We start from the raw sequence: 26,237 nt of genomic DNA, 5'->3' as shown, positions 1-26,237 counted from the left end.
GGCATAGTGGTGTGGGCCTGTAGTCCCAGCTACCTGAGAGGCTGAGGTGGAAGCATCACCTGAACCCCAGAGGTTGAGACTGTGGTGAGCTATGATTGTGCCACTGCACTCTATCCTAGGTGACAGAGTAGACCCTGGCTCAGAAAAAAATGATATTGAGAAGCCATTGTTTTTGTTGGATTTAATAATGATATCATAGATATATAGGAAAATATCTGTATTTTTTCAAAGTTGTAAACTGATATATTTGGGGATAAAATGTCATTATAGCTTTAATTTATTTTAAAATACTTCAACAACAAAAAGAAATAGACAAATCAAGGAAAACAACATATTAAGAATTGCTGATTGATATAAGAGTATTGGTGTGCTCGTTATACTAACCTTTCTACTTTTCTGGTTATCTGAAGCTTTCATAATTAAAAAGTAAAAATCAAACAAACCTACAACAAAGCAATAGTCCTTATTTATGTTACTGTATAAAATGAAATAATTAAAGTCTACCTATTTTATACTTAAAAGTGTTATTTTAAATATTCTCAGACAAAATTGTCTCTTTAAAAAATTTCTCCTTTTTTAATTTTTAATTTTAAAGATGTGGGGTATAATTTAGAGTTAGGAATACTAATGTTCATTATGCATGGACCCTTGTTGATGCGGTGTGCTCCCCGCTTCCCTGGCAGTTTCCCACTACTGCCAATCCCTTTCTTATAGTATTATGGTAAATGTTCGGGGTTCACTTATGAGTGGGAACATGTGGTACTCTGTGCTTTGATTCTGTGATGTATCACTGACTATGATGGATTCTAAATCCACCCAAGTTGCTGTAAAGTCCATAATTGTGTTCTTCTTTATGACTACATAATATTCCACTGTGTATATGTACCAGATTTTTTTTATCCAGTTCAGTTTCGATGGGCAGCACAGATGGTTCCATATTTTTGCTATTGTGAATAGTGCTGCAATAAACATGTGTGTGCAGGTATCTTTTTTGTAGAATGATTTGAGTTCCTCTGGGCATATTCCCAATAGGGGGATTGCTGGTCTTATAATAATATCTACTGTGCCCTGTGCCAGAGAAAGGGATTCAGTGGAGGAATGCTTATAAAGTGCCAGCACATAATCATGCTCTCAGAATAGTCATTACTAGGGTCAGAACACGGTGGCCTCTAGTTAAAGACCATTTTGTCGATTTCAGAAAGAACTAGAACTTGACACAATGGTCTTTAACTAGAGGCCACCATGTTCTGACCCTAGTAATGACTATTCTGAGAGCATGATTATGTGCTGGCACCTTATAAACATTCTTCCACTGAATTCCTTATTCTGACACAGGGCACAGTAGATACTATTATAAGAATTTTATAGATAGAAGTTCTGAGAGCCAAAGAGTCTAAAAAATTGTACAAGATTGTTTTTAAGTCCCCTTAGGCCTAGGCCTTGCCATGTGGAAATCAGTACTGAGCCAACTGATATTGTGATCTACAGAGACAGAGTGTCACAGGGGAATGGAACACAGTCTTCAACTGGAAAATAAGACAGGTTGCCTAGAGTCATAAGATCCCTTGCAGATCTGTTGTTCTGGGTCCCAGGTAGAAGCAGAGAACATGAAATACCCAAACAGTCCTACTTGACATGGTTCCTGTAATGAAGTTTCTGGCTCCATTTTTGATGTTTGACTGCTAACAGCTTTCAAGCCCACCTCTCCACTGCTTCCCCTCTGCCCTACATTTGGGCAAGCTGATAAGAAAATGCAAGTACTTCCTCCTTTGACGCTAGCAGGGGCTTCACACCACACAAACCCAGGCCTGTTGATGGGAATCCGCATTCCATCCCTATTTCCTATCCACAATAAAAGCTCAAGCCAGTATCGTTTCCCTACTCTCTCAGGCTACTTTAGGACTAGCTTGGGAGTCAACCCTGCCCTCCCCTGAAAGCCACATTATGTGAGCAATAAAATTTTTGTACCCTTTTTTGCATATGTGGTATGTCCACTGTCAAAAATTAAACCAAATTTTAGGTGACTAGCATATGTCATTTCTGTATTGCATGGTTCTGAAATTTATTCATTCATTCTAAAAATATGTGCTTGGTGCTATTCCAGGCACTGGGGAGAGCATTGTAAACAAGATGCAAGTCCCTGCATGTACGGAACTTATATTTTAGTGAAGATAGTCAGATAATAGACTGAATGAGAAAATTAAATCTTTTGTATGTTGGATTCTGATAAGTGTTATAAGAAATATAGGGTAGGAAGAAAGAATAGGAAATATAAGGGACATAAGCTGTAATTTTAAGTAGCATGGTCAAGGAAGCCACACTGACTGTGGAACATCTGAGTAAAGACCTACAGCAGGTGAATGAGTAAGCCATGGAAAACACACCAGACAGTGGGAAGAACATATGCAAAGGTCCTGTGTAAGGGTCATGATTAGTGAGTTCAAGGGACAACAAGAAGGTTGATGTGGAAGGTACAGAGTGTGTGAGTAGGAGGGTTGTAGGAGGTGAGGCTGCAGAAGGAAGGTGGAGAGAAGGCAACAACTTTGACTTTTGTCTGAGTAAGATGAGAAGCCATTGGAGGGTTGAAGCAGATACCCGACATGATTGTCCTAGGTTTTAATAAGACATCTGTAGTGGTGCAAAAGCAAGGAGATCAGTCAGGAGGCTGTTGCAAAAATCCGAGTAAGAGTTGATAGGTTAAACCAGGGAGATAGCAGCAGAAGTAATGAGAAAGTGATTGACTTCTTCATATGTTTTGAAAACCAACTTTTAAAAATTGATCTTTTGTATTTTTTTAGTCTCAATTTAATTTATTTCTACTATTATCCTTTCTTAGTTTATTCACTGATCCAATTGTCATTCCGAAGCATGTTGTTTAATTTCCACGTGTTTTTATAGTTCCCAAAGTTCCTCTTGTTATTGATTTTTAGTTTTATTCCATTGTAGTCAGAAAAGATAACTGACATGATTTCAGTCTTTAATAAGCATTTTGAGACTTGTTTTGTGGCCAGACATATGATCTATCCTTGAGAATGTTCCATGTGCTGAGGAGAATGATGTATATTCTATATCTGTAAGATGTTCTGTAAATATCTGTCAGGTTCATTTAATTTACAGTGCAGATTAAGTCCAGTGTGTCTTTGTTGATTTCCTGTCTAGGTGGTCTGTTCAATGCTGAAAATGGGGTGTTGAAGTCCTCATCTCTTATTGCATTGGAGTTTATCTCTCTTTAGTTCTAATAATATTTGCTTCATATATCTGGGTGCTCAAGCATTGGGTACATATACATTTTTAATTGCTATGTCCTTTTGCTGAACTGACCCTTTTATCATTATATAATGACATTTGTTTCTTTTTACAGTTTTTGTCTTGAAATCTATCTTATCTAATATGAGTGTAGCTACTCCTGTTCTTTTGTAATTTCCATTTGCATAGAATACCTTTTGCCATCCCCTCATTTTTGGTCTGTGTGACCTTTATAGGTGAAGTGAGTTTCTCAGCTAATCACCTTGCTTCCTACCTCACTGAGAAAGATTGCAGCAATATGAGGAGAACTTCCAGACTCCACCACCACATTTCTCCAGTAGTCAGGATCTGCTTTCCTTCCTATTAAGCATAGATGAACTTTTCATGCCTAGTGAAAAGCTTCCACTCATGCACTGGAAGTCATCCATCCACCTTGCTTACTGAAAGATGCTGCTCTAGCAATTCTTCCTTTTATCCCTTATGTCACCAACATCTTGAGTGGGGTGTTGTCATTTTTTTCATTCATTAACAAAAAAAGAAATACAAATGTGCTCTTGGTTCTACTTTCCCTGACAGGTATTCCTTTAATTATTTGCTTCCTTTGCAGCAAAACTCTTTGTTCCACCACTCCACCAAAAGTTCTGTCACCAAGGTTACCAATGACTTTTATTTTGCTACATGTAGTGTTCATTTTTTAGTCCTCTTCCTTCTTGACTTAGCAGCACTTAACAAAATTGACCTCCACTTTCTCCTTGATAAACTTTCTTTGCAATATGTCCAGGACATCACACATGCTTCCTTTTATATCTACCTTGATAATTACTCCTCAGTCTCCATGGATGGTTCCTTCTACTTTCCTTGACCTCTGAATGTTGATGCACCCCAGGGTCAGCCCTTAGTTCTCTTCTCTTTACCTACACCCACTCCCTTTATAACTGTATCCAGTCTCAAGCCTCTAAATACCATCTATACGCTGGTGACTCCCAAATAGCTCCAGGCCATGTCTTACTCTCATATCCAACTGCCTTTTCAACTTCTTTGCTTGTATGCCAAATAGACATCTCCAACTCAATACATTTAAAACTGAACCCTTGATCTCCACCCTCACACTTGCTCCATCTGCAGTCTCCATATTTGATCAAGCAAAACTCTTGAAGTCATCATTGACATCTCTCTCTTACCCAGTAGATCAGTGTCCTTTATTTTTTTTTTTTTTTTGAGTTGGAGTCTCACTCTGTCACCCAGACTAGAGTGCAGTGGCCGCTCCCGGCCACCGCAGCCTCCACCTGCTGGGCTCCGGCGATCCTTCCGCCTCAGCCTTCCAAGTAGCTGGAACTACAGGCGTGCGCTACCATGCCCGGCTCATTTTTTTGATTTATTGTAGAGATGAGGTCTCGCCAAATTGCCCAGGCGGGTCTCAAACCTGCGGGCTCAGGCAATCCACTCACCTCAGCCTCCCAAAGTGCTGGGATTATAGGCTGAACCACCGAGCCCGGCTGATCAGTGTCCTTTTAACTCTTCTTTCACACCATATCTAGAATCTGTTTCTCTTACCCTCTTCACTGCAACCAACCTGGCCCCAGCCTCTATACACGGTAGCTACCTACTGATAGGTTTCCCTATTTATACCCCGTTTCTACTCCCAGCCCCTGCTGTCTATTCTCAAGCAGTCAGAGGGAATCTTTTTAAAATGCAAGTTAGATTATGTCTCTCCTTTGTTCATAACCCTCTAATGATTCCCCATTTCTCTCAGAGTAAAAGCCAAAGTCCCAATACTGGCATTTTTCCCTCGTTCCAGGCACATTCTTCTTCTTGCTGTATGTACTTAATGTGTTCCAACATACTGTATCATCCATTTATTTAGTATGTCTGTTGCTTATTGTCTGTGTACTTATTAGAATGTAAGCCCCGTGAAGGCAGGAATTTTCCTGTTTTGTTTTGTTTTGTTTTTTACTGATAGAGCACCTAGAATAAAGGTTGCTGAATAGATGAATAGTAAGTGATCATAAATACTTGTTGAATAAATTGAGAAAGTGTTTTGACTCTGAAGGGACAACCCATTCTCCTTACTTGTAAACATCCCCTCATTTTGTTAACAGAAAGAACAGAAATTTCTATTACCTGTGAAGGGAGCTAATGAAATTTAATGATAATTATAATCACGAATCACTCTTGAACACTTAATTTGTTTATAAACAGGCAAGGTCACCTAGATAAATATGAATACTGCATGCACATTCATCAAGAAAGCATTTACTGTGCACCTACTATGTACCTAGCATAAGAGTGGAAGTTTGAGGACTATGGAGGAAGATATCAAACAGAACTTAAGACCTCCTGGCTGTTCTGTTCCAACTCATACACTTTCTTTGCTTAGAAGTCATTTTGCTGTAGCTACTTGGGATTAGTCTGTTCCCCTTCCTTTTCCCTCTTTCTGCCATAAAGAAGGTTCATATAGAGCCTGAACTAATGAGATGGGGATAGAAAGAAGGGTCACAGAAAGTGTTTACAAGTAGTAGCTAAACACTTCAGCAGTTTGCGTAGATATAAAACAGAGAGAGTACTGCCTCCAAGAAGAAATTGTCTTTGCAATTTTGTCACTGATCGCAAAGAAGCCGGCTGTTTCTTTCGCCCATGCCAACTCTGGCATGCCTCCCTTTCTTTTCTCCTTCCTTTCTCTAATAAACTTTGTTTGAAAACTTAGGAAAAAATAAACCTTAGACCCCAGTCCAAAAGCACAGGTCATACATTCACCCATTTATCAGGGCTGCACAGTGATACATGCTTCAGGAGGGTGTCAGAGGTTTTGAGAAGCCACCAGAAACTACCATCACCGAGAAGAGTGCAGAGGGATGGGTCTTCACTCTCCCTCCACCCTTTATCCAGAGAAGCCTTCTTTGATGTATTTCATTTGTTTATACTTTCACAACAGCTATTTTTGAACAGAGTTTTTTCTGTAAATTTCTTAATTTCTGTTTGTAAAAATAAAAGTAGACCTTATTTTACTCTTTCTTTTTTCATAGATTCCTTCAGGCTCTGGAAGAAAGACTATAAATGGAATTCATTCACTGGAATGAGGGATCTGAGGGTTCTTACTGGTAGAACTGAGGCAATTATTAACCTCTCTGTGCTTGGCTTTCAGAACTGCAGAAAAGTATAACAACTTTTATATTGGCATCTTTGTAAAGATGATGAATTTGAAACAGCTGTTAAAGCACCGGCTTCAATTTCACCTTGAAAGTGAAATACCAATGTTAAGTAATGAAAAGAACCATCTCTTAAAATGCCTTGTGCATGTTTCTATCAACTACTGCATTTACTGAGATTAATGAGTGTATCCGTCTATTGGCTCGACTAATTTGCAATAAAAGAATGTAATCGTCAGTAGACACACAGGAGAATTATCTGGTTTGCTGGGCAGGCATACACAAAGAAGGGATGAGGAATGAATGATCTATAACTACACACAAAAACAGCCATATGTCTCACAAACATAATGCTGAGTGAAAGAAGTCAGACATAGAAGAGCACATGCTGAATGATTCCATTTATAAAAAGTTCAAAATAGGCAAAACTAATCTGTGATGTTAGAAGTCAGGATAATAGCAACCTATTATCCTGTGTAGGGGAACGTGAGGACTGGAAAGAAATACAAGATGGAGGGTATGACTTCTGGGTGCTATTTCCATTCTGTTTCTCTATCTGGGCGTTAGTTACAATGATGTGTTTACTGTAAGAATTCATCAAATTATATACTTCATGATTTGTGCATTTCTCTGTAGGTGCATTACACTTTAGTAAGCATGTTACATAAGCCATGGATATGGAATAATTTGGGTAGAGAATTTTATTGTCTCCCGAGATAAGTAGAGATATGGCTGTCTCTCTGAAACTGAGGCTTGGAATGAAATGCTCAAGGACTGTCCTGTGAGAATCACTCATCTCGGACTGGCACAACTCTAGGGCAGTAACAACTATAATTCCATCCTATTTTCATTCTAAACACCAAGATAACAGTGGTATCTGTTGAAAAATTATACTAGGACAACTATTAAGATGTACAATTATCCAATAGAAATGCTCTGCGATGATTTTGATTGAGGTTTTCTGTTTCTGTAAGCATTTAAGGCAGCTACTCACTCTGACTGATTTTCCTACTGTTGAGTTTGGCAGGATGCCGTATGTAATTAGACCCGTGAGTACTTATTGAGGATAATGATAAATGCTTTGTGAACTGTGTTTTTTCTCCCATTTTCTTTTTTTCTTTTAAAGGTGTGGGGTACAATTCAGGGTTAAGTACATAAGTGGTCATTGTACAGGTAAAGTGTGGGCCTCTCTTTGGTCCCCACTTCACCTGATTTGAGATCAGGTACTCTTATTGATGTTATGTGTCTCACTCCAGCATTGTCCCCCTACTGCCAATCCCTTTCTTGTAGTATTATGATAAATGTCCAGGGTCCACTTATGAGTAAGTACATGTGGTACTCAGATCTTTGTTTCTATGAGAGATCACTGAGCATTATAGACTCTAATGGTCATATGTTCCTTTCCTCGTGTTTGTTGTTATTGTTTGCAATTTTATGCAGATTTCAGAGGACTTCCTTATAGAAAACCACCACTTAACAAAATGGTCAATGCCACCTGTAGAAATAATTTTACTAGAATAAAACATATCTATCACATGCCTGAATTAAATGAGATATTTAAAAATACATTTAATAATAGCTTCCAATCCTGGATCTGCCATTTATTAGCTATGTGTCTGTGGGCCATTTACTGAACCATTTCAGCTTGTATTTTCCTCAATGATCTTGCCCACATAGAGTTGTGAGAATTAAGTGAAATCACATGTAATTAATGTAGAACACTTAGCACAGGATCTGCATCCAAAAACTTAACTCCTCAATCTTGTTGTTATTAGCTTAACTACCACATTATTGTGGATGATGAAACTGATCAATTATTCAGAAATAGTTTGAAACCAAAATTAACATCTGAATGGGGGAAAATTGGTAGAAACAACACAAACTTAAAAAATCATTTTAAAAACTTAGCATTGAAAAAATTGTACATATTAATCAATTATTTTGTTGACTTTGACAAGATCACCTCTCCAAAGTACTAATGGTAAATAAAAAATAAAAATGAAATAAAATAAAATTCTGCCCAACTCATGAAAGATCAGTTTTGGAAGGGAACAGATTTTGAGAATTACTGACTGGTTTATTCATTTTTTTCCCCTTACTCTCTTATAGGAGCCAGGTTTAAAGAATAAAATGTTCTCTTTCTTGTTTTTTTTTACTTATTGAGTCAAAGTCACGCAGGCTGGAGTGCACTGCAGTCTTGACCTGCTGGGCTCTGGCGATCCTTCCACCTCAGCCTCCCGAGTCGCTGGGACAACAGGTGTGTGCCACTATGCCTGGCTAATTTTTTCTTTTTTTCTTTTTTCTTTTTTTTTATAGAGGTGAGGTCTTGCCAAGTTGCCCAGGCTAGTTTCGAACCACTGTGCTCAGTCAATCCTCTCACCTTCGCCTCCCAAATTGCTGGGATTACAGGTGTGAGCCACAACGCCCAGCCCAAAATGTTCTTATCTGTTTTCTTCCTAACACTTTAAATATTGACACCTTAATATTTTCCCACTTCCTTCTCCCTTCTCTCAAGTGGCAATGGATGTGAATTAGTAAGAACAGTGAAATTGAGATCTGAATCTTGGTACTATATGTGTTAATTGGGTAAACTTAGCAAGTCGCTTAATCTCTTAACTTTTTTTTTGCTATATATTTGATAAACTTCATTAATGATCATTGTAAGGTAAAAATTGCATGCTTCTAAGCCTAGAAAGCTCTCATGCTCGTAAGGTAGAATAAGATATTTGAAGAGTCAACCAATGTGTTTTTGTTTGTGGTACTTTCTCCTCGATCCTGTCTGATTGCTCATTTGATCAGTCATATTATTGATTCAAGTAAGGTCTGAGAGAGCCTAAATGCAGAGAGAAAGAGGCAATTTGTGGCTTGTGAGTTTCAAAATAGATGTTTTGAAACTCAATGCAGAGATAATAGCTTGAGGGGGAAAAAAAGAACATTTGAGCTTTAACAGCTTAGGATTCTAGACACAAAAAACAGGTTTGGAAGAGTGCATGGATAGTCAGAGCCAGTTTCTCCTTCTGCTTTTATGCCTGGTCTCCAATACTGGGAACTGAAAGGTGAAGAGAAGCGAGAGGGAAGAAGCAACAGAAATAGAAATTAATGAACCTTTGACACTTTAACCTGTTGTGTGGCCCCCAGGCCAACTTCCAAAGTGTGGGGAGCATTATGGAAATCTCTGATGAGCTTGAAAAACTCAGGCCTCAAACTCATGAGAGCATCTGTGTCGTGTTGACATAGATGAACTGAGAATATCTATGTCTTGTTTTTAAGATAGAGCTCTAGAAACCAATAATGTTATAGAGCTCCCTGGCACTCAGCATGAGGAATGAACAATAGAATAGAAAAGGCCTTGCAGTATCCATGTGTCCATTGTGGATGTGGAAAGTTGCCAAGAGGCTGAGAGAACTAAACCAAGAGTTATCTCAGGTCTTGTGATCAGAGTCAAGCACACCGCACAGTAAACGTAAGACAGCCAAGACTCCAGTGTGGACATATGATGCTGATATCCTGATGACCAAGGACCAGATCCCCATTGCTCTACATGTCTTGACGTTCAGATACCCTTCAGGATTTAACCATGATTGTGGGGAAAGGGAGAAGAGACCTAAGACTGACAATGTAAACCCCTAAACAGTTGAGGATTGCCTAGTGTGGGGAGTAAATTTCCACCATCCGGCAGAGTTGGGACACCTGAAAAAGTTCTTTATACATTTAGAAAAATAGACACATTTTTTACCCGCATGAGCTTGAGGCCTGAGAATTTGGGCTCACCTACATTGTTTTTTCTTGAATATGAAGAGATATGTGGGACTTCTACTCAGCTCCTTGTAGAATTCCTACAAATGAAACTAATTTTTCTACTTGCAGTTTTTATGAGTATTGGAAAGAGCATTGGAGACTTTCACTGACGTTCCTAGTAAAAATGCTTTCTCTTTGTGGTTGCTAGAGGCAGACAAATCTTCCCACTGGGTTACTCCTCTCAAAGCAAACAAATCCATCCACCAGGTTACTCTTCTCAAGTCCTCACCCCCACGTCAACATATGTGTGTTTGTCAGTGGACTCACCTGTTTCTGTAGACAACCTTGTTCGAGTACTTCTTTTCTCAAAAATCATGCCTAAGGACTTCCCTTGCAATAAAGGCAAATACTGTAAATCAAGAAAAATAACAGAATTAAATTGCAAAGTATATTTTATACCTAATACCGAGGATTACATTTTACAACTTATCATTTACATTATTAGAAAATAAGTAGTTCAAAATATTGTTTAAAAAGTGAATTTAAAGTGTTTTTTAAATGTTCTATACAAATGGGAGAAAGGAACAGTAACCCCCACAGCTTACTGACATTTAATTAGAAAACAGTATTAATTGTTCTGAGATCAATCAGTGCACTTGTTCCAAAATATATTAATATTTCATACTGGAACCACCTTCTTGCTTAACTGCATTGAAATCTCCTTTCAGTTTTCAATGACCTTGAAGATGTTTGGTTTAGAGGTGTTTTCTGAGCTAGGATCACGCTACTCTATTACAACATGGGGCACTGAGACTCCTACTTAGGTCAATGATGAAGCCCCAGCGTTTTGGTTACACCTGCATTGTGCATCCTTAAGAGAATACAAAGACTGTTTCTCGAAGCTGTTTGAAAACAATCTGGAGAGCTTGGGTGTTGGGTGGGGTTCTTCCTCCTTCCTCTTTTGCAGATGAACTTTCCGATAGAATGAATTCTGGAACAAATACATTCTTTCCAGCTAACCTTCCTCATCCACAAAGTGTGAAGAACAAAGGCCTGGATTTCGGAATCCCTTTTCTCCTCATTTCAGGTGTTTTATAGGAATACCAAACCACAGCAATTGAAGTCACTTCTGTCCTCAGTTTTTTCTTAGGAGCTTGGAGAGCTAGCCAACTAGATGAGAAAATCAACGCTGTGACAAACTTTCTCAACCTGAAACCAATTCTTTAAATAAGCTTGAAACAGGAAAAAATGCTTTCACAGTAAAGCAGTCTAGATGAAGCTACTGCATTAATTAAGCGTGTTTCAAACATAATTGCTCAAAATGCAGAATAATGCTTAAGTTAAGAACCATATTCCATCTCTTTTTTTTTTTTTTTTTTGAGTTGGAGTCTCACTCAGTCGCCCAGACTGGAGTGCAGTGGCCACTCCCGGCCACCGCAGCCTCGACCCGCTGGGCTCCGGCTATCCTTCCGCCTTAGCCTTCCAGTAGCTGGAACTACAGCCGCGCTACCACGCCCGGCTAATTTTTTTATTTATTGTAGAGATGAAGTCTCACCTGCCCAGGCGGGTCTTGAACCCGCGGACTCAGGCAATCCACTCACCTCAGCCTCCCAAAGCTCTGGGATTACAGGCTGAGCCGCTGAGCCCGGCTACCATCTCTTCTTCTACTTGGCTACCATTTATTTGTTTCTTTGCTAATCTAAATGTTTTTAAGACACTAACTATCACATCATTGTGAATTTTTGACATTATCCTAAATGATCTGATATGCATCTGAGATTGAAATTTGTTGCTAGAAAAAAAAGTGTCATCTTTATTTTTTTAACTTGATAGAAAATACATAGAGAAAAGAAAGGAGGTATAAAAATAAAATCTTTCCAGACAAATGATTTCTTAGGTTCTGCTCCAGTTAAAAATGAATTTCAGCATTCCACATGAAAGAAGTGCAAGGAATTGTCATTGAATAACTGATTTTTATGCGTTTTTATATGTCTGTTCACTCAGTGATAATCAATTACCTTGACTGTGAGGTTTCGTTACTTAGCTACTGTTTAGGAATTTTAATGTATTTTCTTTTTCCTCTTTCTTTGGGAAGGCTGCCTTGGAAAAGGCTGATTGATAATAATGGAAGGTAAGAAGAAAATATTACATACCTCTCCTTTCTGTTTTATCCTAAATTTCAGATCTGCTGATAGCCATAGCATGTATTTAATTTCTTCTCCTGTAAAGTTCTTTAGAGTGAGGAGGTCACGACCCTTTAGTTGTACTTTATTTTGTAGTGGTTGCCCACACCTACAAAAAAGAAAAAAAAGAAGAAGAAATATGTACTTAAGAAAATAAAAACATGTACTATGATGATTCGTTATTTTATTCTTGAAACAAAATATGGCAAATCACATGTAATCTCATGTGTCTTTGCAAAGTGTCTCTGCATTAAAATTGATATGGCTGTAGTTTACATTTTAGATATCCAGTAGTTTGAATGTTTGAGAGAAAAAAGAATTTGTGGAAAGAAATTGGATTCTTATTTACTTGAAATAACCATACGAGTGGCTTTGCTACTTACTAGTCATGCAACCATAGGCAAGTTACTTAACCTCTCTCTGCACCTAAATTTCTCACCTAGAAAATAAGTATAATAATCTTATAGGCTTGTTGTGAGGATGAAATGTTTTAATACATGCAAAGCAGATATTATCTGGCATATAATAAGCATTTAATAGCTTGTAGCTATTATTATTGAAATCATTAGACTATTCAAGCAGAACATGTAATGCATAATATAAAACAATTTTATTTTTTCTCCTTACTGCCCTTAAATCTGTTCTTGGAGACTTTGTTTTTTGTCCCTGGATGAAAATACAATGGGCTCTGTAGCTTTTCTAGTAATTTTTTGAAAAATAAAAAAAAATCTTATTTTACAACCTCAAAGAGTCTCAGCAAAATATCATGTAATAATAATAGAACAACAATAATGGTAAAAAAAAACACTAAAACATTTACTGCTAGTTAACATCAAGCTGGCTTTCTCTGGGGGGGTGGGGAAGGGGCCATGAAGTATTTTCTTCCCTTCAGTTCCACTAAGTAAAGCTAAGGGAAAGTGAGGTGTTAAGAGCCAGTAAGTTTGGTTCTGTTCTAGCAATCTAACATTGGGATAGGTGTTTGAGGTTGACTGTTTCTCTTATAGCGTGCTTTCAGGGGGTCCTTTGGAGAATCCCTTTATCACTAGGAATCTCTCACCACAGACCTTGATACAGACAATTACATTTCCTCTGGAATCCAAGGGAATAAATCCAGCCTCTTTTTGCTGAGATTTCCCACTTCTCCAGGAAGTCTCTTGGTCATGGTCTGAAATAATACCATACTAGGTGTCTTTCTCATTCCATATTGGTTCATGGGAAGCTCTCCAAATTCTTTGCACTAATAAGACTCAGGTCCATTCTAGTATAAATGTCTCTTTTGTTCTGTCATCACACCCCATCAACAAGGGTCCCTGCATAATGAAAATTTGTATACCTAATCCTGAATTGTACCCCACATCTTTATAATAAAAAAAAATTTTAAATAACAGCTAGCTAGCTAGTCCTTCTTTCTTTAGATTTCTCAGGTATAAGCCTGACAGTTTACTGTATCATCATGCTCTTCTATTGAAGATATTGGTCCCATTTGAGTCATTTCCCTAGGCTTGATGTGAGGGAAGAGTCCGCCCTTCATGGGGAAAGGGCATATTAAGCACAGTAGAAACATTCTCCAAAACTTCTCTCCTAATCGCCAAGCCTTCTCTTGGTTTCTGCAACACGTTTTACACACTGAAGGTGGTAACCAAGGGGTTGCAAAACTTATTCTTGTCTATCTCCTTTACAAGTCTATTTTTAACGGTCTGGCATCATCTCATTATAGAATGAAGGAAGAATCAGTACATATTGGGCCTGGGCAGAGACTAAGACAGAAAAAGACCTATTTTAACATTTGTTATATTGTGATGACAATAATTGTTACTTGAAATAATCAGTCTATAAAGCGGACAACACTTATTCTTTAATTATTCCCAGTACTATCTGTGTTTAACAATAATTAGTATTCTCTAGCATTAGAAATTATAAATGGCCAAGGACAAATTGTGGTTGACTACATGTACTAAACATTAATTTTACTAGGAGTAAAATAATTTCACAAAATGATCATGCTTGAATTTTAAGGGGAGAGTTTGTGCTACTTGGAATGAAGAGTAAATCCTCTTTTGGGATTTACATAGGGCTTTTTGCAATGATGACAAGATCGTAGGTAGGAAAATCATAAATTCACTCAATTTGTTGTTTCTGCTGCATGGTGCCAAACAACTTAGACAGATAAATATTTTACTATATATCTAACTTTCTGGAATGGTTGATTGGTTCATTTGATGCTCAATAGGTGAATAGAATTTTTTCAGTAGACATTTTTTGAGGTTGAGCCTTTCAGAGATTTTCGCTAGTAAGGAAGAGAGATTCCACAAGGATTGAGAATTTCTGTGTTGGTTGGCTAATTGTCTGATTGATTAATTTAAGAAATTAATGACATATTCAACTATAAATTGCTGTTTTCAGCTTATATGTAGAACAAAATTTTGGTCAGCACTCTTATTTCAAAAATGTATTATTAGCCAGGCTCGGTGGCTCAGCCTGTAATCCCAGAATTTTGAGAGGCTGAGGTGAGTGGATTGCCTGAGCCCGCAGGTTCGTGACCCGCCTGGGCAACTTGGTGAGACCTCATCTCTACAACAAATAAAAAATCAGCCGGGTGTGGTAGCGCGCGCCTGTAGTTCCAGCTACTTGGAAGGCTGAGGCGGAAGGATCACTGGAGCCCAGCAGGTCAAGACTCCAACTCAAAAAACAAAACAAAATAAAACAACAACGAAAAAATGTATTATTATCTTTAACTTTTAAAAAACATATGTGAATCATAAAATCTCCAAATGGAAATTTATTTAAAGCATGGTTCTCCATTTTTTATTACATACCCAACAGGAAAAAAATTTTGAAGATGGATCTATAAAGTATATTTACTTATATGTGTGCTACTATATTAATAGATTATGGATATAATGAAACAAAATAAAAATTAAAAGGCTTAAATGAAAAAGAACCAACTATTTTAAAAATAAATTTGTCAACAAAAACATTTTGATGGCCAAAGAAGTTTCTAGAACAGTTCTACAATTTTTTTCTTCTGTTGGAACCTTAGTAAAAAGCTTACATGCAATATACCATGTAATAAATCTTCACATGTATTTCATGATTCTAAATTTTTTTAAATTAGAAAATATAGTTGGCTGGGCTTGGTGGCTCAGCCTGTAATCCCAGCACTTTGGGAGGCCAAGGGGAGTGGATTGCCTGAGGCTGTGGGTTCGAGACTCACCCAGGCAACTTGGTGAGACCTCATCTCTACAATAAAACAAAAATTAGCTAGGTGTGGTAGCACATGCCTGTAGTTCTGGCTATTTGGAAGGCTGAGATGGAAGGATCACCTGAGCCTAGCAGGTCGAGGCTGCGGTGGCTGGGAGGTGCCACTGCACTCCAGCCTGGATGACAGAGTGAGACTTCAACTCAAAAAAAAAAAAAAAAAAAAAATATATATATATGTATATATAGTTTATTTAGAAATAAATTAGAGAGAGAGAGAAAGAGGAGATTCACCTCCCCAAGGGAGGGGAGAGGGCCAAAGCTTAAGAAAACTTGGTCTGGCCAAAGCTCAAAGAACACATGGCCACACCATAGCTTAGTATGGCAATGGCCTATTCTAAAATTAAAAAAAAACTTACAAAACTGTGTCCAAGATCTCAATCATCATAGTAAGCCATTTGATAACTTTGGAGGCATAATATTTAGGCAGGAAATTTGTATTTACATATAAATTTTGGTTACTCATTTGGTTCTGCTAATACCAATTAGTGATATTAAGCAGTACTTGGAATATACAAGTACTGATACTGTCGAGAAGCAAACATTTTGACTGATATTTATGCATTTTTCAGGGTCAATTGGAGCCTTTTGGAGATTTTAAAACAGGTTTTGCATATCTGGTCTGAAATGGAGGTATGACAGCTTAATCTTTCCCCATTCATATTTAGGGCAGTTTTTAAAATAGTTTTTTTCTTCTGGAATAAGATCCAAGCAACATAAAATTACAGAAGATAAACTCTCTTGACTCCATGTCTTATAACAACAAATTAATATTCCATGGTTTAAGACTTTCTCTAATATTATTTTAAAGAGAAAAATACTTTGCTGGAAATCCCCCCTCTTTCTTGTTTCAAGGAATTTGGGAAACATCACTATAACTGTTGAGTTCATATCCATCAACAACAGGAAAAACAATTCCTGAGCTAACTTTGAGGCCTTGGTTTTTGCCTATAGCTGAAGCTCAGACTCCTGATTATTTTGGAGCCCACGAAAGCTGAGTCTCCAAACCGCTATACTTAAGAGATTCAATATCCTCCTCCATTCTCAGCCCCTGCAGGATTTTTCTATATCCTTTTCCTTCTGAATGTTCACAGGACTACATACTTTATTTAAGAGAATATAATAGATCTTAGAATTGTGTTGTTCTTGTTGAGAAATAGAATTGGAAATGAAAATTTTGCAAGGAGCTAAACTTTTTCTCCCCAGTTTCTGTAAAAGGAAACAGGAAAGAGAAGGACCAATACCTTTTACTACTTCAAAAACGTCAACTTCTAGTTTGTATTACTCTCAGTAGAAGACAGATTGGGAGAAGTAAAAAGTCCCTGGGACTTCCTCAAATTTGTCTTTATACACTTAACGTTTCTAAGTTGGAAGTGGAAGTAAGCTCGGATTTAGGGTTGAGGTTAATGTTCTGCTGTTGGGATTACATTGTGAGATACTGCTGTTTCTATTTCTCCACTGACAAGACTTGAGAATAAAAAATAGAAAGAACACACAAATATCCTGCTTGAATCTTTCCTTTTTGTCAATATCATTGATTTTCAAATTTATATAGACTAGAAACTTTATTTCAATTTCTTTTCCTTTGTCGACAAGTGATCAGAAGAATCCCTCTTTGTGCTCTAGACTTTCTATGGCAGTCGCTGATAATGTCTTTGCTTTTGTTGTCTTCGCTCTTATTGTACCTCCAATAAATGCTTTTTTCTTGTTTCCTTTTGTGTTTTTTTGTTGTTTGTTTTGCAGTAAGGACACTTAACATGAGATTTGCCCTCCTAACAATTTTTGAAATGCACAATGCCATATTGTTAACAATAAGTACTATGTTGTACATCAGATCTCTGGAACTTATTCATCTAGAATAACTGAAAGTGTATATCCATTGAACAACTCTCCAATTTCCCCCATCCCCAGCCTCTGACAGCCACTATTGTATTCTCTGATTCTATGAGTTTGACTATTTTGTTAGATACCTTACACAAGTGAAATCATGTAGCATTTGCTCTTTTGTGGTTTATTTCATTTAGCATAATGCGTTCTGTACCTTTTTTGTTAATTCAGGCAGTTTTGGCTTTGCATGATAGTGTAGGACCATAAATAACCATTAAATTTGAAACTGTGCAAAGCAACCTTAATAATCAGTGGGGGGAAAAAATCACAATTGTTCCATGACTTTTTTTTAAAAGTCAAAAGGCATTAAAAACTCTTATTGTCAGTTATAAATGTGTAGGGAAGTGAAAAATTGTGAAACAGATGTATATTTAGTACACTGTAATTTAAGACATTAGAAACATTGAGATTTATCATGCTTCATTTCTTTGTAAAAGCTCTATCAAGAGTAACTTGAACAATGCTTGCCTTCTCATCATATAACTTATGACATAGAGTAAGCATCTTTTCTGTGGTTTGATGAATTGTCATATTCCTTTCTAAATTTTGATCAACTTTTAACATTTTATCCTTTGCACTTTCAATGCTGTATGATATCTCTGAGAATTACTTTAATGTGACGTGTTTTGCCAGTGTTACTTCCTCTGGGACTTCATCCTTTTTGTCACCACTTTCCACAATTATGTCTACAACTTTATCCTCACTAAGTTCCTCTGACTGTATATCTAGAGCCTCTCAAACGGCAGCAAGGTAACAATCCCACAGTCAGCTGTTTCTTCTAGAACTCCATTTACCTTCTATTCAAACTTAACTTCCAGTGTTATCACTTTTTATTTCTCTGGTGCACTTTCACGTCTGTTGACAATTCCTTCTTTTGATTATCTATTTTTATAAAATGTCCATGGGTTTATCACTGGGAGAAAAGGAAGCAGAACAACTATACTCTTTGCTGTCTGTATGTAAACTGAATGACAGATGCACAGTGACCAGTTACCAACAGGCTTTGAAATAAGTGATGTGATTCATCACTGTTCATGATGTGCATGCATTATTTACATAGTGATTTGTGCACTGAAGAATTAACAATGAAGTGTTTATGCAATTACTCACAATTAATATACCATGGTGACGGAAATTTGAACTGTGTTCTTGGAGAACTGGTGTTATTAACTAAACTGTGGTAATTGAAATTTGTGCATATTGAGACCATGAAAAGGGAGGGCTGCCTGTACTCCAAATGCTTTCCCATCACAAGAATCTTTGATATACTGTTTCTTTTGTTCTAAACTCTCTTTCTTCAGCTATCAAGGCTGACTCCTTCTCATCCATAAACTGGAGACTTAAATACAACCTTCTATGAGAGTTCTTCCTTGCCTCTACTGGCTAAGTGGACTTCACTTTAACTTCATTTGGTTCATAACACTTATCAAAATGTTTAGTATATATGTGTCTGTTTATTGCTTGCTTTTTATCTTCTCATTGATAAAATGAGATCAAAAATAAGATAAAAAATGATAAAATGATATATAATCCACATTGTCACGGACCCTGCCTATCTTCTTCACTAATATATACCCAGTGCTTATTGTAGTGCTTGGGATACAGTAGGCATTCAATAAATATTTCTTAATTAAATGGGTGAATGAATGATGGCAAGTCTTTGGGGGCAGAGGTAAATCAATTTGTATAAGAAATTCAGCAGATTTCTGGGAATGAATATCGAGAGATTTGTCATGATGAATTTTCAATATCCTGACCAAGTTCTGATGACAGGAAAATAAACAAAAGACCCCCCAAAACTGAAGGAAGAGCAAGTATGGGCTGTGGCCCAGGCTGAACACAAGGCCAAAGAGACATGGAGGATAGTTGATTGTGGCCTACTGTATTGCTAAAGCTGAAATCCCCTAGGGCCCAAACACCCTGGTAGAGTATTTGTACCACTGGGAACAATGGTTGGAGATTATACACATATATGAATGATAAGAGTGTAAGTCTTAGATCCTAAACACAGCACTGTTAGTCAAGGGCCAAAACCTGAAAGATGGGGCCAGATGGGGCCAGTGTTTGGCCGTAGCACCATGAGGGCTGAATCACAAGTATGGCAAGAGTGAATTATAATGATAATTTGGTTCCCTCTCACAAACCCCTTTGGGACAGAATAAGTCGTCAGGGTTCTTGGGACAAAAAGGGTAGAGAGGTGAATATGATATCTATCTGGTCATACCAGCATATGAGGGCTTGGGTGATTACCTAGAAAAGTTTTTAAAAATTGCACTTCAGCTGGTGAAGGAGGGTCATGCTGTTTATACTACTGAAAAATCATTAGGGTAGTCACCACCTTTCTCAATTCTGTCTAAAAGGTGGGGCAGGAAATGTTAGCTTGGGAAAAAAAGCTGTTTTTCATAGATATCAAGAACTAACCAGGAAAATTTATCACTGGAAGGAAAGCAAACACAATGGTCCCAGTTTAAGTTCCTATCCTGTTTACTGTCTTCTCATAGACCTTCCCTTGGCTCCAAAATGGAGCTGCCACACCTCTTTCCTAAGCCACACACAAATTAGAGAAAAGTAGATGAGCTCTACAATTGTAGCACATTGAAACGCCTCTGGCACAGGCCCCTGTTTTTCCTGGTCTGTATCAAGCAGTCTTTTGCTTTTTGGTGAACTCACACTTGAACTAGCCTGGTAAAGCTGCTGGCATAAATGGCTATTAAGTTCCCCTAGAAGCCCCATACCTCAGTTGGAGATACCTACTCTAGTCTACAAGCACCAGAACCAGGGCCAAAATCACTATTTTAGTCTTCCTGTAAAAGACTTGATCTTTTTGTACTAAAGCATACAAGCAGTAAACCAGAAGTAAACAAGATATCTCCTCGGTAAAGCAGACCTAAACCACATTATCATTCTTCAGCCCGCGCATAATAGGGAGGATATAATGTTGGGGAAACCACGTGCAAATTTTCCATCAAAACTGTCATTGCAGTCTGATTAGAGCCAGAGCCTTTGAAAAAGGCAAGACTAGTTCCTTATATTTGTTTTATCCCTTAAAAAATAATTACAGAGATTTGTTAACCCCAAATCACTGAATGCTAAGAAGCTATGCCAAGGTAATAATAGATCCTTGAATTAGCTTTACCCAAATATCATCCTAGCTAGAAAATGGAGGAGTATTCACTACTGGAAGAATGAAGCCTTTCATTGCTAGAGTCTGCGTTTTCCAACTCTGGTAAATTGTTTGGGGGATGAGGGAGACTTGAATGTATTCCCTGGTATGCTTTTATTTTGTTGGAAGAGAAAGTGCTCGATTTAAGTAAAATGTGGTCGGTCAGTCAGAAAACTGACTTTGCCAGAGTAGGAAAAAATTCAGTGTTAAATGATATTCTGGTCCCTATGGAGAATCTAAGATAAAGACTTTAGCTTCTGGAGGCATAAGAGAGGGCCAATGGGCTTTATGGTTGAGATTTTGATGTTTTTTTAACCTTGTATTAATGCAAGAATAAAAGGCGCATTTTCTCGTGTTTTTTTTTTTTTTCCTTTACTGAGATATTTTGCTCTACCTGAAAAAGGCAAAGGTAGATTGGCCAAGTTGATCACTTTGGAGAGATCAAAATAATGGTAGTAGTGAAATGAAAAGAGAAGTGACTTTAAATATGTGAATTGTAGTCAAAGTTCAGCCTGGATTGAGGAATAAACTATGACCTTGGAAAGGTCACTTGCTATCTCTTGCCTCAGTTCTTCACCTGAAAAATTAAGAAAGTGAACGAAATAAGTAATTCTTCATATCTTTGTCTTTCCCAACACTCATGAAGTTGATAAGCACGAGACTTCCCATGGGTAATGCTGGAACTATTTGAATTCTCTGTGACCTAACTTTAATTTATCTATTTCTTTCCTTCTCAAAAAGGCATATTGGAATTCATGCAAGGAAGAATAACTTTATTTTCACAGAAAACTTTGAACTGATCCCATTTTTGTGAAGAAAACCCTATAAATTATTTTCAAATGTATTTACTTTCTTATTAACAACAATAATATTTTAATAAAAAGTACTTGAAATGTCCCTCACTGATGCCACATACCCATATATATGACATAAATTATTATTGATAACTGAGTAGGTGGTTTCTAAGATATTTTAGATCATCAATATTCTAGAGTTGTGAAACATCTCATTTGAGAATTCAAGTATTCAGGTGAAGGACAGTTTTATGCAGACCTACTATTAAAAGGGTTAGAAACTGTCAAACATTTGTGGCATCTTTTATCTAAGTTAAATTACTGAAGATAATAAACTAGGAAAAAAGTTCTACTGTCAACCAATGGAAACATCATGGCCCCATTCCATTCCTGGTCTCCTGTCTGGTATGGTTTTCTGAAGTCAAGCTTTTTTTTTTTTTTTTTTTTAAATAAGATATTCACTTTAAGTTTGGACATAAAATGTGAATAACCAAAGAATGTTGTTTTCTCTCCTCTATGCAAGAGTACGGGTGGCCTGTAATCAAGTTGTCTGGGTGTCCATGTGCGTATGAGTGAGCATGTATGAGGAATGGAGGGAGCATAATGAGTTATATGATCCATTAAAGAGATCTGGAATGAAAAATCTGAAAACCAGTCACCTCCAGCTCCAATCCATAACCTCCACTGAATTGGGTGGCTTAGCTCAGTATTCTCTGTAGAAATTTCTATTTGTGAGATGAAATTGAACTGCACTTACAAATTGGTCTTGACTGATAAAGAAAGAGATTTTTTTAGTGGTTTCTTAAAAAGCCCTAAGTGGTTTCCCTAATAGGTAACAAATCATAGGACACTCTCTGTTATCCAAACACAGCCAGGCTCTAGAGCTTTGTTTGTGAGATAGAAAGCTTGTGAATTGGATGTTTTCAGCAGTCTTGGTCTCTGATCCTATTGATTTTGTAAAAAGAAGAAAAAATTAACTGACCAAAAATGATTGATCCAGGAGCCTGTGTGGATGGCCTCAGCCTCAAATAAGCCATTATTTTATCATGCCCATGACAATATGGCTGCTCACTGCAAAACTGTGCCATTCCTGTCTTGTGGCACTGCCAAACCCTAACCGCATATTTCCTATTACTCTCAAGTGGTAAACTCACATGGTATGTTGTGTAACAAGGGCCCTCCACCTTTCCCAAGAGATATGAGAAAAAAAAGAACTTGAATATTTGTGACAGGTTGAAAATCAAAGTAAAAATATAGCACAGGCAGAGTTGACAGGAAGCTTTTGTCTGTTGTTGAGGTAGTTGTAAAAGGTTGTAGGTCTTATTGGAGATCAACACTTCTGAGTTTATCTAGCTGACAGGTAGTATGGCTAATTTATACAGTAGGAAAGAAAAATACTTATGCTCCATGAGAATGCCATATTGAAACCATTTCGACATTATCTCATTTTTCAACAGAGACTCATGGCATTGAGTTTTCAACAATATGGGTGACTCTAGGCTTTATATTTTCAAATAGCAAGTACAGGTTTGGGCTGATGTATCCATATTTTTCCCTAGCCTCTATTCACTGCGAGAAATAGCTAGCCAATATTTCAGAAATATTATCTGGCAACTGGTTATAGGCAATAGAATGTTCGTAAATGTCAAAAAAGCCCAACTATTTGGAAGAGGTTTTATTTGCAAAATTTAACTTGTAATAATTATTTTAAAATCAATCATCACTGTAATTTTCAAAGAAGAGCATAAGTTTAAGTTCCAGGCTTTGGTTATTCATTCAGTTGAGTATTTTCAACTCAGTGATGATTTATTTGGTTTTTAAAACTATGAAATTCAACTTCATCATATTTTTATCCGATGTAACCCAGTGGGATGGAATGCTGAAATTAATAATGAACACTATTGGTCTGCACTTTGCAGGTTTCACACACATTATCTTGTTATCACTAGACTGTGACCTCATATGGATGGAATGATCCTTATTGACCACTCTATCTCCAACACCTTGCATAGGGCATGGCACAAAGTAGGTGCTCAGTAAATATTTGTTGAATGAATGATTGAACTACCCTGTCATGTAAACAGAGTAGATATTATCTTTTTTTTCTGTTTTACAGGTGAAGCAATATTGTAGAAAAATTGGTGACTTGCTCAAGGTCATAAAGTCAGCAAGTGGTGGTGCCAGGCCATGAACCTACTTTAGACTCTAAAATCTAAGGTTTTACCCAGCTTCTTGAGTTATGTGATCTAACTCTAGTACTAATTGCTAAACCCCATAATCTCTCTGGGCTTCATTTACCTTGTCTGTAAATTAAGAAAAGGCATTATTCCATGGCTCTGAGGTCTCATCTAGTTGTAATGATATGGGTTTAATTTACAATATCATTTATGGTGTCGTTCTGGCTTCCAAGAGCCTTATATTCACCAACTGAGTGGTACTAATTATGGAATCCAGAGAACCTAGACTTGTCAGGTGGCCCAGAGAAGGGACACCCTGGACCATTGTCACAGGTCCACTTCTTAATAGTATGAGAAAACTTCAGACCAGAACTCAAAGTTTCTTCCTTTAGGAAGTCGGAAGGGGGGTGGTTTTATGTTGTAAGGAGGCTCTGGGGAAATTTTATCTAGTTATTAACATGCAACTACTCTAGAAGATTTTTGGCAACCGTGTCTCCACCTGATGGCCTTGCTTACCCAGCTAATTCAACTCCCCTGTTCCCTTCCCTTTCCCTACTCACACACTCCATGGTGTCTTTAACCACGTACTAAATGACTGTAAGAAGGATGTAAACTTTTTAATGAATTCATTGGAGACAGCCTCCTTCGCACATGCCACCAAGAATTTCAGAATGTTTTTCCAATTTGGATTTTGTAAGACAAAAAATACTGTTATCTTCATCACATATGAGACTCCTTTGTCAGTATTTATTTAGTTGCTACTTGGAGTCTGGTTTTGTTTTTTTTTTTTTTTTAAGAAACCGATTAGTATCGACACCCTAGAGTGATATATTGTTTTCCAGCAAACTCAAATACAAGCTGAAGGCCCTGTGTAAATTAGTTCCCCTAATTTCCTTCAGCCAGTTGCTCATTTAGAATGTACACAAATGGAAGGTGTCAAGAACATTTAGTCTGTTATACCTGCCGTGGTTAGCTTCCCCCACGGCACACGATGAAATCTGATTACAGAGGGACTGAGAAATGAAAGCCCGGCTGGAATTAGAGACAGCTGTCTCAAATAAGAGTAGAGCAAAGCGTGACACTACGCTTTGCAGAACAAGGCTTTTGTGGCTATATTCCTCTGCAGAATATAATTTCATTTATCAACACGGTTCCTAAGTCAGACACAAATCTCTAGCCATCACTTACCGAAAATTTCGAACCATGAAATTGTGACCATTCCTAAGAGCTGCATTGTTCAACAGGATCCTCGGATTAAACAGCATCTTCTTTTGATAGTGAAATGGATGATTCTATGCTTTTGACAACTCCACAGCAAGTTAGCCAGTGGGGGCCACCTAAAAGCTAAGAATGCTTTAGATTACAGTGAGAGAGCAAAGGTAATATCACCCTTCAGCTCCCTTATCAGAGTCCCCCAGTTAGAGATAGTGCAGGGCAGAGTGCAGGAGCATTTGAACTTTATGCCAAGTTCCGCCACTGTGTATTTTTTTGAGAAGAAATTCTGGCTCGTTTAGTGCCAAGCTTCCTCATTTTTCACAATATATTTATGCTGTCACATGCACGTACAAAATCAATTGACAAGTACTCATTGAGCATATAATATATGCAAGGTACTGCAGTGCTGGCTGCTGTGAAGGGACATAGAAATAACTCACTCAGAAAATGTGAATTGGCAGTGCAAAAACCCAGATGTAGACGTGACAGCCCTCAGTATTTCCATTGATTTCACTTTACTTTCTTCCCTCCGATTGCCAGCCTTTTCACAAAAACAAATAGAAATGACCTGGAATCTTTCCCCCCACTTTGGTGGCAGAGGGGAGAGTAAAAAGATCTCAGTCTTGGAACTCCCTTTGTGCCTTGTACATAGTAAGTCTTCAGTAGAGAAATAGTTGCCATTGATTCTAGAAGGAAGCCTACAGTCTGTAGGGAGGGGCTGTGCTGTATGTTCCTCCCCTGGCAGCCTATACAGATCACTACGGGGCCATTTGCAGTTTCATATTCATTCATTTGTCCTCAGTTACAAATCAGATAATTCAATGTCTATTCAGTGTCAGATACTGGGTTAGATTGGATTTCAGAGAAGGAAGATGATCTCACCTTTGCGAAGTTTACAGTTTAGTAAGGGTGATATGATTTGTAAATAAATACACATAATAGATGAGGTCCTGACAAAGTGGTGCCACATCATAGAAAAGAGGGAATCCTCTAAGCTGGTAATAATGGTAGGAAAGGGGTGGGGACTGCCTCTTCCAGTCAATTTATATGACTAGCAAACCCAGGCAAACATTTGCTAGAAGTTTGTAGAATAAAAAAAAAAAAAAGTGTTATTTAAAAACCAACTGTTAATTCAAAAATGAAGGAAAGAGAAGAGTAAAAATTTTAAAAGAAAAGCAACTATGACCACTTCAGGGGCAAAGATGTTTGTGATGTTATAATTAATATTAGCTGGGAAATAAATCTTGTCACTATTTTCTTCTACTTAAAGAGGGTGATGTGGAGCCAGGCTCGGTGGCTCAGCCTGTAATCCCGCGCCTTTCGGAGGCTGAGGTGAGTGGATTGCCTGAGCCCGCGGGTTCAAGACCCACCTGGGCAGTGAGACCTCATCTCTACGATAAATCAAAGAATCAGCCGGGCATGGTAACGCG

General features: G+C 37.6%; 1 protein-coding gene across 1 annotated transcript; it reads right to left on the bottom strand.

Annotated features, from left to right (window-relative positions):
• Positions 1-10,457: 10,457 nt before the first annotated feature.
• Positions 10,458-25,025, bottom strand: LOC103275111 (ornithine carbamoyltransferase, mitochondrial-like; the record flags this gene model as incomplete). Its single annotated transcript, XM_008072530.1, has 3 exons — positions 24,781-25,025; positions 12,284-12,422; positions 10,458-10,539 (listed from the first exon to the last, which is right to left on the bottom strand). Coding segments are annotated over exons 1-3 (298 nt in total), but the record flags the coding sequence as incomplete, so codon positions are not given.
• Between the last annotated feature and the right edge of the window lie 1,212 nt (positions 25,026-26,237).

Source organism: Carlito syrichta, unplaced genomic scaffold (genome assembly GCF_000164805.1).
Source record: "Carlito syrichta isolate Samal-C Ts95f unplaced genomic scaffold, Tarsius_syrichta-2.0.1 Scaffold115581, whole genome shotgun sequence".
Taxonomy (NCBI): domain Eukaryota; kingdom Metazoa; phylum Chordata; class Mammalia; order Primates; family Tarsiidae; genus Carlito; species Carlito syrichta.
This window is presented reverse-complemented; position numbering and strand designations above follow the sequence as displayed.